The sequence below is a fragment of the Gastrolobium bilobum genome, unplaced genomic scaffold (assembly GCF_033153095.1).
Source record: "Gastrolobium bilobum isolate Gb01-03AN ecotype WA unplaced genomic scaffold, APGP_CSIRO_Gbil_v1 utg7961, whole genome shotgun sequence".
Lineage (NCBI taxonomy): Eukaryota > Viridiplantae > Streptophyta > Magnoliopsida > Fabales > Fabaceae > Gastrolobium > Gastrolobium bilobum.
Genome location: NW_026899198.1, coordinates 215,938 through 229,993, shown reverse-complemented (window position 1 = coordinate 229,993; position 14,056 = coordinate 215,938). Strand labels below are relative to the sequence as shown.

At 37.8% G+C, this 14,056-nt stretch overlaps 1 protein-coding gene across 1 annotated transcript; it reads right to left on the bottom strand.

The window, feature by feature from the left end:
* Positions 1-10,590: 10,590 nt before the first annotated feature.
* Positions 10,591-11,252, bottom strand: LOC133288195 (uncharacterized). The gene has a single exon (XM_061485902.1). It carries the CDS (start codon positions 11,216-11,218, stop codon positions 10,664-10,666), a length of 555 nt encoding a protein of 184 aa, XP_061341886.1. The 5' UTR covers positions 11,219-11,252; the 3' UTR covers positions 10,591-10,663.
* Between the last annotated feature and the right edge of the window lie 2,804 nt (positions 11,253-14,056).

Here is a 14,056-nt window from a genome sequence, read left to right as displayed (position 1 = left end):
TTTGAGTCAATCAAAACCAAACTCTAATTTTGTTTATAATTAATATCACATATATTCTTGTGGATAACCAATCAATGGTTGTGAAAGCATATAGAACTTTTTCAATTTTTTTTTTTTGTGGGCCCAAAATGAAATTAAATTTGTATTGGTTGATCCATAGTGTAGTCTACATGTATAGCAAACTTCCTAACTATGCAAGTGTCCCATGTTTTGTTTGATGTACTTGATTGGACTGCAGAGTTGCTTTGTTTTGGGCTCGGCCCATTTGTATCTTTGAGCCTTTGATGCTTAATATTGTCCAACATAAAAAAAACTTCATAACAATGAAAATAAATGTAAAGGCTTATATTTATTGGGATCCATTTCTTTAGGACCAATTTATAAAGGGAATTATTTTTATCATGTAACATAACCTAAAATCATCTTCCTACACACACAAATTTATATGGGATCCACTTTAAATTTTTTCTCTTTTTCTTATTCTCTCTCCTCCTTTTGTGAGAGTAGGAAATTTGCTTTTAGGTTATGTTACATAACAAAAGCAATTCCCATTTATAAAAGCAAAGGTTCTTTAGAATATTTTTAATTTGAATAGACTACAAATGATAAATCTCTCAACCCAAACCCAAATCCTATTTGTTGGGCGTGCCGTCAGCAGCCCAGTAGTCACCTCTACCACCCACTATCGTCACCACCAACCTTTAGCCAACCACCTCTATCAATATTAGCCATCATTATGAGCTACTAGCCACCACCACCGTCACAGACTACCGCCACCCCAACCACCAGACATAACCACCACTGTCACCACTATCGCCATTCATCAACCCCCACAATTGCCATCGGTCACCAACGGTGTCGTCACCACCATAACTTCCACTGGCAACCCCCCACCACCACATCAACCACAACTACTTGCCACACACCACCAATCTCCATTGTCATCATTTGCCCCCACCAACACCACCCCCTAACCACCACTGCCACCACTAGCTACCATCGTTGCTGCCATCAGTCATCCATCATAATAATCAATGATAATTGTTGGCATCGTCACCATCATCTGTCGCCACCAGCCTCCACTACCACCATTACCACCGCTTCAATTGGCCACCCCTGCATGCCACCATCACACTAGCCATCACCACTAGTCATTGTCACTAGTCACTAACCACCAATATTGACGTTCAATTTAAAATTTAAAAAATTTATTTAGTGAGAATAAAATTTTTCTATATTAAAATTTCTAAATAACATATTATATCAGGCTTTTTGACCCAGTGTTATTAAAACCGGACCGACCCGGTCGGGTCGACCCGAGAACCGGTAAACCGGTCATATAACCGGTCCGGTTGAAGAAACGGACCGGCCATGCATCAGAACCGGTGTGACCCGGTCAGACCCGGCCGGTTTTCAGGAAGACACAATCTCGTTATCGTAAAACTTCGGAAGACCATAACTTTTAGCTCGGGTATCCAAATCAGATGATTTTTTTGATATCTACGCAATGACACCTCATTTGACATATTTTATCTTCCATTAACATAGTTCAAATTTGCAACAATAGTTCCTTTTTTTTACAAATTCAAACTATGTTTGTGAGAGATAAAATATGCCAAATGAGGTGTCATTTTATAGATCTCGAAAAGTTATGTGAAATAAAAAAAATCATCTGATTTGGATACCCGAGTCAAAAGTTATGGTTTTTCGAAGTTTTACGGTAACGGGACTAACGAGATTATACCACTTGGCACAATCCTGTGAGTGCCCCAGGGGAGGAGGGACGTCACTCAATTGAAAAAAATAAAAATAAAAGAATGTGTGAGTGACGAGGTGGGAGGGTCGCGGCACGGAGGGTCCCCTTCGTGTCACTTAATGACCCTCATTTGTAAATACCATGAATCAAATACCAGATTGAAAAATTAAAGGGATAAAAACCCCAAATGAGTCAAAGAGCCTATTATATCATTTACTTAGCAATTAATCAATAGATTTAAGTGTATGTATAAAATATCCCAAAAACTAGTAACGAAGACATGAACTATATTTTACCAAAAAGAAAAAGGACTTTATTATACCTATGAGACAAAGGGTCCATTTGGATGGGCTTTTTTTTCTCCAGAAGTTTTTTTTTTTTTTTTGAAAAAAAACACTTTTCATTTTTAGTTCGTTTGGATATCTGATTTTAAAAAAAGCAGAAGTCACAAAAATAGTCAAAAACCTACTTTTTTCTGAAGCTAAAAATTTTTAACTTCTAAAAAAAACAGAAATCAAAAGTCAAATATTTTTTTAAAATCTAAATATTTTTATAAAAATATAAATAGCTTTAACTTTTGTTAAAAAGACTTCTAAAATAAAGAAGAGATAAAAAATATTTTTTTTTAAAGTGCAAACAAACGGGTATAAAATCCAATGCCACTTAATCCAGGTATATAGCTGTGACTTGACCCACACTCCGTACTTCTCGAGGCACTAGATATATATCTAAGCTACAAAGCTTGAGCCAATCTATCAAATCGAACCGAACCAATCTACATGAGCAAAATATTTTCAATACCATGGATATATCGACAACTCTGTATATCCGTTACCAAATATGAAAAAAAATAACATATTTACACTATTCTTTTATTTATGGTTATTTCCTTTCTATTCCTATTTTTTTCCCTTTTTAGTAGCAGGCTATCTACCCTCGTTCTATCGAAAATATACTCCAATATGAGGCGTAAAACTTATAGATACTTTATTATCAAATAACGCATATCTCGTCTAGAGGTGGCAATTCGGGTCGATACGATATGAATTCGACACGAACACGAATACATTTAATATGAACATGACATGAATTTGAAACCAGGTTAAAACGTTCGACACAAACATAACCAACTTATTTTGTGAGTTGACACGACACAGTATGACACGAATAACCTGTCAACCCTAAACTGTGTTACTTATGATACATGTCAACACGACACCATAAGGATGCAAATAACCTTAAGAAGATTAACGCTTGTCAATTTCCGATTTGCTGGTTGACATGCGACACGACACAAATTTTTTTCAAATTATATTTTGTCAACACAAACACAATATGAATTTGAAAATGGGTCAGTCCAAAAACAAATTTTTCATGTCATATTTGTTGCATGATAGTAGGTCGTGTTGAAAATTATCACCCGGAAACCAATTAAAAGATAGAAAGAATCTTTCGAATCCACCATATGTAAGGCATCCTTGAGCTACTATATAAGGCAGGTATCTCCACAAATCACAAGTTCTCTTTTTTCCCTCATATGCTTTATTATTATAACTTTTCACCATTGACATTAGAGTCTTTTTTAAACTGCCACTGTTGTGGCCAACTGGCCTTGAATCTCTTTAGCAAATTGAGTCCATCATAAACCATCTCAAATAGATAGATATTAGAATAAAATCATGAACCTTACGTAAGAATTGAATAAATGACCTTTCAATCGAAATAAAAAGAGAATTAATTATCATTGACAAATCTTAGTTCTCATTTGCATAAGAATTTGGACATCCAACTCTGATCTCTATAGGCTATGTTGCAAACGGCACCAAATGTGTCTTGGGGACCATTGAAAACTTATTTGTGTGAAACTACCAAGAATTCATATCACCTGATAATCACATTAAGAGGAAGTGACCTAATGATGACTTTATAGTTTTAAGTCCGCTAATTTTAAAAAATGAAAACTTCATAATTAGCACTATACCAGTATCAAATTTACCAAGGGAGACTGATAACATTTCAAAGAGAGAAATACATTATGCGTGTTTGGAATGATTGATTTTGCGGAAATTATTATTTGTTATTTTTCTCTATGTTTTGTTACTGTGTTTCCAAATGGAAATATCCTTATCTTAAAATTAAATGTAGCAAGATAAGGCCTATGAGATTCCAGAAATTGATTTCTTTAATCGGAGTGGAGTGGGAATCTAACTTTCTAAATTACACCTTATGTCACTCACTAAAAAAAACTGTAGGTAATAAGGCACATACTATTTATACAAAAATAAAAATAAAAATAAAAATAAGGCACATACTATCAAGTAAAGCAACAATAAACATATAAAAGGAAAAATGAACTTAAATTGTATTACTGGAAAGAGCTTTAACTACGACAAAAGAAATAAAAATGGGGCGCTAATTGCATACAACATCGTGCATAATTGCTCTTGACAGTTGGGAAGCCCATTTTCTTTTCTTTGTTGTACAACAATTGTTATCTCTTTCCATTATATTTTCATTCCATTGTGCAACCATTTTCGTTTCTTTGTTGTAATTGTGCCCCCAATTTTATACACAACTTGTTTCGTGCCTAAATTTTTTTGAAAGTTGTGCACGTGGAGGTGGAGGAAGGAAGTTCAACTCAGCATTTGGGGTTGCAGAAGAAACAATCACTGAAATAGTACACGGAAGGAAAGTATAACAATTGTTTTCCCCTTTCCATTTCATTTTCGTTCCAGTGTGCAACCATGGTAACCCGAGAAAAAATAATATCCCTCTTTTATTGTGTTTCTTTATTAACAATTTTCCCTTAACTTGTGTGATTCTAATCCCTGCTCGAGACTTTTTTTTTTCTTTCATATACAACATTGTATGCAAACACAACTCATGCACATGTGGTTATTACATACAATATTGTGCGTAACTAATTGCACTCAACTTTATGCTCAATTAATTACATTACATTCCTGAATATTTTTAAAAACCTTATTTTTTGTAAATTGCAACATTTTAAAATCCTTTAAATACACTTCTAAAGAAACTATTAATGAATGAACTACAAAATAAGGCTATAGGCTAATTATACATATGAATTAAAACTCAACTTATAAGATAGCGTGTTGGGCCATCTACTAGGCCCATGCGCACTATCCAGACTCCTAAGTACCTAAAGGACTATGTCTAATTAATTAGATCAGGGATACTTCAGTCATTAAGACCTTCTAGAAGTTTAGTTGTTTTTCTGTCAATTCAGTACGCGTTTGTTATGCGTTTGTTATGCTTTGCTACAATTCTGTTAGAACGGTAATCACTTGGTGATATATATCCATAGCTGACGAATGAAATAGATATGAAGTATTATTCTATTCTCTTTTTCTTTCCTTCCTTATCTCTTTCTCCTCTCGTTGGTCCGTTCTGATTATAGAGCCCTACATTTTGGTGCTTTCGTTGCTGTACTCTTCCTTCCATGGCAGAAAACACAAGATTGCGTGACCTCACAGCACGCGTGGAGGAGTTGCAAGCACAGCAATTGCAGCTTCCAGAGCTCATCCACACACAAATTGAGACTTTGCGTACGGAACTCCGTCAAGAGACCCTCACCCTCACAACCCAACACTGTCAAAGCATCTTGGGTTCTGGTCCTAATGGATCTCAAAATAACCCACAACGTTTGCGTCTGCTTTTCCCTCGTTTTGCTTCCGGGGATCCCACTGACTGGTTGTTTCAGGTGGAGCAGTACTGCCTTTACAATCAGATCCCTATGACCGATCATTTGATGTTGGCTTCATTTCATCTTGATCAACCCGCTTCGTGCTGGTTCCAAGGACTCCTTCGAGACGGTGCTGTAACCGATTGGGCTTCTTTTTCCTTTGCATTACGGCGCCGCTTCGGACCCACCGAGTTTGACGATCCGGCAGGAGCTTTATCCAAACTGACACAGACTGGTTCAGTTTTGGACTATCAAACCACATTCGAAGCACTGAGCAGCCGCGTTCCCGGCTTACATGCGGACATTATTAAGAGCATGTTCATTAGTGGTCTCAAACCCCGCATTCGCCGTTCGGTGTTACCTCTGCGCCCTCATGATTGCAATGAGGCCTTTGCTTTAGCTCGCGTCTTTGAGGACCAACAATCCGATGAGAGACCGCCACGTCCATGGACCCCCAAGCCCACTTCGCAGTTACTGCCATCGCCCACACCTTTAAATCCACGGCCCCTAAATACCATTCCACCTATTCCAATTAAGCTGTTATCAGCAACAGAACGTCAACAACGACGCGAACGTGGTCTATGTTACAACTGCGATGAACGGTTTATACCTGGCCACAAATGCAAGGGCCGTTCCACTCTCCTTCTTCTCGAAGGATTGGAAGAGGCACAACAGGGGGAACCTCCCCCCATACCCCTAGAGGAACCTCCGGATCAAACCCCAGAGATGGACCCCAACCCTGAAATCAGCTTCAATGCACTATTTGGGCATCCTTCTTCCCATTCATTTCGTATTCAGGGCACCATTTCCCATCAACCTATCCAAGTGTTGATAGACAGCGGGAGCACTCATAATTTCATTACGGCTCGCATGGCCACACATTTGAATCTACTGGTCCATACCATACCCCATTTCAAGGTTCACGTAGGTAATGGTGATACCCTTTCATGTGAATCTGTATGTCGTTCTGTTTCCCTGCAATTGCGATCTCACATGGTTTGTTCAGACCTATATGTATTAGCTTTATAGGGTGCAGATGTGGTGTTGGGCATTCAATGGTTAGCCACTTTGGGCCCAGTAACTACAGACTATAACCATCTTACAATGACGTTCACCTTCAATCACAACCCCATTACCTTACATGGTTCTAAGCCTAGCACACCAGATACTATTACACCTCAATTACATAAACTCATTGCCCAGAATAGTATTTCATCCTGCCTCATGTGTTTAACAGCTGATAACACCAACACCAGCATAACCCCACCATCCCACCATGCGGCCCTCCTTTCCCTCTTGGAGAAATTCCAAGACATTTTCGATACACCTAACCAACTACCACAAGATAGACCCCACAATCATCACATCACACTCCTTCCCAACGCCAAACCTGTGCAGGTACGTCCTTATCGCTACCCCCATTTCCAAAAACAAGAAATCGAAAGACTGGTCACAGAACTTTTACAATTGGGTCATATTCGGCCTAGTCACTCTCCATTTAGTTCCCCGGTGCTACTTGTCCGAAAAAAAGATGGTACGTGGCGTTTTTGTGTGGATTACCACGCCTTGAATGCCGTCACGGTGCAAGACAAGTTCCCGATACCCACTGTGGATGAATTGTTGGATGAGTTACATGGTTCCATCATTTTTTCCAAATTGGACTTACGATCGAGGTACCATCAAATTAGGATGCATACTGAGGACATCAACAAAACAGCCTTCAGGACACATCATGGTCACTTTGAGTTCTTGGTTATGCCTTTTGGCCTATCCAATGCACCCTCTACATTTCAAACAACAATGAACGAGGTTTTTGGACCTCTGTTGAGGAAATTTGTGGTAATTTTTTTTGATGATATTTTAGTTTACAGTAACAATTTGCAGGATCACATGACCCATCTTCATGCGGTTTTTACTATCCTGCGCACACATTCTTTGTTTGCTAAGCGCAGCAAATGCACCTTTGGAGTGGAGAGCATTCATTTCTTGGGTCACATTATTTCAGCTAAGGGGCTTTCACCTGACCCTTCAAAAATTACTGCAATCTCAGAGTGGCCTACACCTCAATCAGTAACGCAGTTAAGAGGATTTTTAGGCTTGGTAGGTTACTATCGCCGTTTTATTGCATCCTATGCGTCTGTGGCTTCACCTCTTACAGACTTGCTTACAAAAGGTGGATTCTACTGGTCTCCGAAGGCTGAAGATGCCTTTGCCAAGCTTAAAACCCTTCTCACCACAGCCCCAGTATTGGCCCTTCCAGATTTTTCAAAGCCCTTTGTGATTGAGACCGATGCCTCAGGCACTGGTGTGGGCGCCGTACTAATGCAGAATGCTCACCCTATTGCCTACTTTAGTCGAAAGCTCTCACCGACCATGCAAGGTAAATCCACGTATATTCGAGAGATGTTTGCGGTCACATCTTGTGTGAGTAAATGGCGCCATTACTTATTGGGGGCACCATTCATTATTAAGACAGATCACAAGAGTCTAGTGAATATGTCAACTCAAGTGATTCAGTCGCCCGAGCAACAACAATTCCTTTCGAAATTGTTGGGATTTCAGTACTCTATTTCGTACAAGGCTGGCAAGACCAACGTCGTGGCAGACGCCTTGTCCAGGCCGATCGAAGAAGCCGGATCTCCTTCTTCTATACTACTATTATCAGTTCCCACTAGTGATTACTTAATTACAGTCATCCAGGAATTGCAAAATGACAAATTTACACAGCACATTTTAAGTGAATTAAAGTTGAACCCCAACACGGTGTCCCAGTGGCGTCTACAAGGTCAGCTACTCTTCCATCGTGGCCGATTGTTCCTTCCAGCTAATTCTAGCCTCATCCCGCAATTACTTCAGGAATTCCACTCATCTCCAGTAGGGGGACATGGGGGCATCCGACGTACTTTGAGACGCTTAGGACAACATTATACATGGAAGGGTATTAGTCAACAGGTGAAGAAGTACATAAGGAATTGTGAAGTATGTCAGAAGATTAAGGACTCAAATCACGCACCTTATGGTCTGCTGCAACCCTTACCCATTCCTCAACATATCTGGACAGATCTCACTATGGACTTCATCACACATTTGCCTTCTTCACAGGGTTTTACTACTATCTTCGTAGTAGTTGATCGCCTCTCCAAAGGTGCTCATTTTGTTCCCTTACCAGCTCACTACACAGCAGCAAGGGTGGCTACTGCGTTCTGGGACAACATCGGTAAACTTCATGGGTTACCCAAGTCCATTATTTCGGATAGAGATCCGATATTCCTGAGCCGATTCTGGCAATCTCTGTTTCAGCTACAAGGGACTACACTGAACTATAACAGTGCATATCACCCTCAATCTGATGGGCAAACAGAACGAGTTAACAGAGAAATTGAACAATATTTGAGGGGTTTCACACACGCAAAACCAAACAGATGGGGTCGCTTCCTTACCTTGGCCGAGTATCACTACAACACGGCTTTTAACAGAAGCATAGGCATGACTCCCTTTCAGGCTATGTTTGGCCGTCTACCACCATGTCTCCTGGAATATACCTTGGGAGCATCACCAGTCGAAGCAGTGGATGATGATCTGCGAACCAGAGAAGGTATATTAGCAGTACTCAAGACTAATTTACAGAAAGCTCAACTTTGTATGAAGAACCAGGAAGATAAAAACTGGAAAAACCTCACCTTTACTGTTGGTGACTTGGTTTTACTCCGTCTTCAACCGTACCGTCAGCTGTCAGTTCATCGACGCTCATCCCAGAAACTAGCTTTACGCTTCTATGGACCCTTTCCCGTTCAAGCTTGTATTGGTGAGGTAGCGTACCGCTTACAACTGCCACCTGAATCATGAGTCCACCCAGTGTTTCATATTTCTCTTTTAAAACCATTCTATAGTGACCGCCATTTCACTCTACATCAGCTACCTCCGACGACCGCACAACTTCCACCAGCCCATGTCCCTACGATGGCCCTTGATCATCGAACCATCCGCCGTAATGGTCGTGATGTGCCTCAGGTGCTGCTTCAATGGAGTGATCTTCCACCGGAAGAGTCGACATGGGAAGATATGGCCTTACTGGATCCTACGATGCAAAGTTCTTTCACTATGGCCAGACCAGGTTCCAATGAGTTGTCTTCAAATTCTGATGAAAGTCCTGCTGTTGTTAAGACACCTTCTCACGCTAACAACATCATCACCGTGCGTTCTGAATCGTTGGATCATGACCATCCATATTCTACGCCCTTGTCCTCTCAGCATGTGCCACCACTTATGGCTCCTCGGTCAGAGCGTTTGCTCCTATCACCTCATACAGCTCAGCTTCCCCTTGTTCGATGTGGGCCCTTGGAAGCAGTGCAACCCAACATCGCGGACGATGTTCGTTTTCCAGAACGGGCGAATGTTGGGCCATCTACTAGGCCCATGCGCACTATCCAGACTCCTAAGTACCTAAAGGACTATGTCTAATTAATTAGATCAGGGATACTTCAGTCATTAAGACCTTCTAGAAGTTTAGTTGCTTTTCTGTCAATTCAGTACGCGTTTGTTATGCTTTGCTACAATTCTGTTAGAACGGTAATCACTTGGTGATATATATCCATAGCTGACGAATGAAATAGATATGAAGTATTATTCTATTCTCTTTCTTTCCTTCCTTATCTCTTTCTCCTCTCGTTGGTCCGTTCTGATTATAGAGCCCTACATAGCGTCGGGAGTCTATGGCTTCTGTACTGGATGACCCACTTGTAAAGTCAAGATATGTAACGCTATTCTCTAAGTTTTAAAATTAGCCCATTGATATTTTAAAATGATTTTACTATACAATACTCAAATAAAATTAAAATTTTCTCCAATTAAATTCCTCTAAGATTAACTATTTTAGATCAGAGAGATTATATTTATAATTTTTTTTTTACAACCTCTTACAATTATATTTTAAGACCATTGATTTTCGCCAATCAACGATTATTATTTTTGCACATTAAACTCATTAATTAATTATTAATTCACAATAAATGATAAACATTGATTGACGAAAATTAACAGTGTTAAAATATAGTTGTAAGAGGTTGTAAAAAAAAGTTGTAAGTATAATCTTTCTCATTTTATATAGTAGATAAAATGTTTTACGCTTTTATCCCAGAAGAAGAAGAAGAAAGTTAAAAAAAAAAAAAAAAAAACAGTAATAAATAAATAAATAGATTAGATTAAACAATCGGAATGCATCCAAACAAGGCCTTCATTAGCTGGCTCCTCCGCCTCACCGGTCGGACCAAGTCCCAACAACTCTCTCCGCCGCTGAACGATCCACCCTCATCCTCCACAGCCGACATCGGCAGAGGCAGCCGCGGCGGCTGCTTCCTCCTCTCTTGCCTCGTCTTTATGTCACTCAAATCCATCTGTAACGGGAACTTCACCATTCCAAACAAACCGTTGCGATGCTTCCGGCTACTGCTGTTACTGTCGCTTCTCCGCCACCGGTTCTCCCCGGTCGACACCGACCGGACAGGGCCAGCAGCTCGGTTGGGCCGACAGGAAGAAGATTCCGATCTCAATAGGAATGGGCTTTGGTTTTTCCCTACAGGCTGGGTTTCGCGAGTTATGACCTTGCCCCAGAAAACGACGTCGTTTGGAACAGCAGAACTAGAAATAACAGTGGGGAACTCGAAGTCGAAGCTGTCCGTGTCCATCTTTGAAACGGATCTGGATTCGGGTTTTGTATTCGGATCAGTGAGTTGGAGCGAAAAAGGTTTACGTTCCATGTTATTCCTATAGGAGAATGAAAGAAGAGAAAGTGAATTTTGAAGGAGTTGTGAATGGTGAATGAGTGAGAAACATATATATATATATATATATATATATATATATATATATATATATATATATAAATGGGGCAGAATCTTTTTATGTCAGTGTCAAATTTTATATTTGACATCAAATCTCAACCGTTGATTTCCGTCAATCAACGGTTATCATTTATTGGTTATCATTTATTGGAATTAATAAGTAAGTGTAATTCCCAATAAATGATAATTGTTGATTGGCGGAAATCAATGGTTGGGATTTGGTGTCAAATTTCAAAATTTGACACCAGTGTTAAAGGATTCTATTCCTATATATATATATATATATAGACAAGATCATCTTACACCGGTGTAAGAATGATAAGTCTTATACCAAATCGTAATCATTGATTTCCGTGCATCCAACGATTGAGATTTATTGGGAATTAAAAATTAATTAATGATCCTGGCTCATACAGGGATAGGATCATTTGACACCGGTGTCAAACTTTGAAATTTGACACCAAATCTTAATCGTTGATTTTCGTCAATCAACGATTATCATTTATTAGGAATTAATAATTAATTAATAAGTTTGATTCTCAATAAATGATAATCGTTGATTAGCGGAAATCAACGGTTAGGATTTGGAGTCAAAAGATCCTACCTCTATATATGGCCAGGATCATTTGACACCGGTGTCAAACTTTAAAATTTGACACCAAATCTTGTCAATCAACGATTATCATTTATTAGGAATTAATAATTAATTAATAAGTTTGATTCTCAATAAATGATAATCGTTGATTAGCGGAAATCAACGGTTAGGATTTGGAGTCAAATTTTAAAGTTTGACACCGGTGTCAAACTTTGAAATTTGACACCAAATCTTAACCGTTGATTTTCGTCAATCAACGATTATCATTTATTAGGAATTAATAATTAATTAATAAGTTTGATTCTCAATAAATGATAATCGTTGATTAGCGGAAATCAACGGTTAGGATTTGGAGTCAAATTTTAAAGTTTGAGACCGGTGTCAAAGGATCATATCCCTATATGGGCCAGGATCATTTGACACCGATGTCAAACTTTGAAATTTGACACCAAATCATAACCGTTGATTTTCGTCAATCAACGATTATCATTTATTAGGAATTAATAATTAATTAATAAGTTTGATTCTCAATAAATGATAATCGTTGATTAGCGGAAATCAACGGTTAGGATTTGGAGTCAAATTTTAAAGTTTGACACCGGTGTCAAATGATCTTATCCCTATATGGGCCAGGATCATTTGACACCGGTGTCAAACTTTGAAATTTGACACTAAATCTTAACCGTTAATTTTCGTCAATCAACGATTATCATTTATTAGGAATTAATAATTAATTAAAAAGATCAATGGTGTCACATGCTTGCAAATCAGAGACGTTGATCTTTTTTGATCTAACGGCTCTCAAATGAAGTGTCAAAATTAAAATTTGACACCGGTGTCAAAAGATTCTACCTCTATATATATATATATATATATATATATATATATATATATATATATATATATATAGTTGAAATTGAAAGGGAGTGATGAGCACGGCAGACAAAAAAATACTTCATCTAACGCACGGCAGACAAAAAAAAAAAAAAATAGTTCATCTAACGTGGTTGATTGGTTACAATGTTTCTAGAGAGAAAGAACTGTGCTTGACTGGGTCATGGTCATGGGTTTCTAGTGTTTCAACCAAGCAACAACTTTCTTTTGGAAACTTCATTGCGGGTGCATGATTTATTTTATTTGAACTTTGAACTATGATGTTTTTATTATTGTTATTATTATTATTTATGCTTGTTTTGGCACATTCACTAGACGAATTTTTCTTGCATAGGCCTTAGATGCACTTGTGCCCCTACGCAAAAATATTTCATATTGAAGAGGGCTCGTCGGTGGTCCTTGGGAAGAATTTGCCTTAGGCTTTCGGTCTTTCGCACTATTTGGGGAAATTTAGCTTTTATGAAAGAAGCGTATACCTCTAACTACATGGATTAATTGTAAAAGAGTTGTTTAAGTGATGGTTATGAATTTAAGTCGTGATTATGCAGTATTGTTAAAAAATTAGCATGAAGAACTTTGTTGTCATAGTTCTACTCAATTTGATTGGATTAGTTGATTAATCAATAAGTAACCCAGAAATAAAAAAAAAAAAAAAAGAGGATAGGGTATTGGAAACAAAGAGTGTGTTTGATTATGTTTTGATTTTTTTGTTTTTAAAACTGTTTTGTAGAATAGTTTTTAAGAATTGATTTTCAGAATAAAAAAAGGAAAAAATCAGTTTGATAAATTTGTTTTGAAAACAATTTTAAAAGTAAAAAAATAAAAAAATCTGCTTAGTAAATTTGTTCTAAGAACATGTTTTCAGAACAACAAAATAAAAAACTCGTTTAATTGCTATTTTTTTTAAATAATTTCTATTATTATATCTAAAAACTTATATGTATTTTTAAGATAAAAAAATCATATTATAAATCTTTTATAAGACCAATGCAAACCATAACAAATATTTTAAGTTCAATATATTCCACGAGATTACTATATAAATTACTATCAGTCAATATATTATAATTGTAACGAACCAAAGTTAATCTAATCAAAGTCCAATATATTTAATAAGCAAAACATACAAACATAAGTTAGGGTTTAGTGCACTCATAATAAGCCCATACAAACATTGAGTCACTTGAAAATTAATTATCCAAAAGTAAAACCTATTATTTAACAAATCAAATAAACTACACTGCAGAATTGTTACGTTGTGCCCA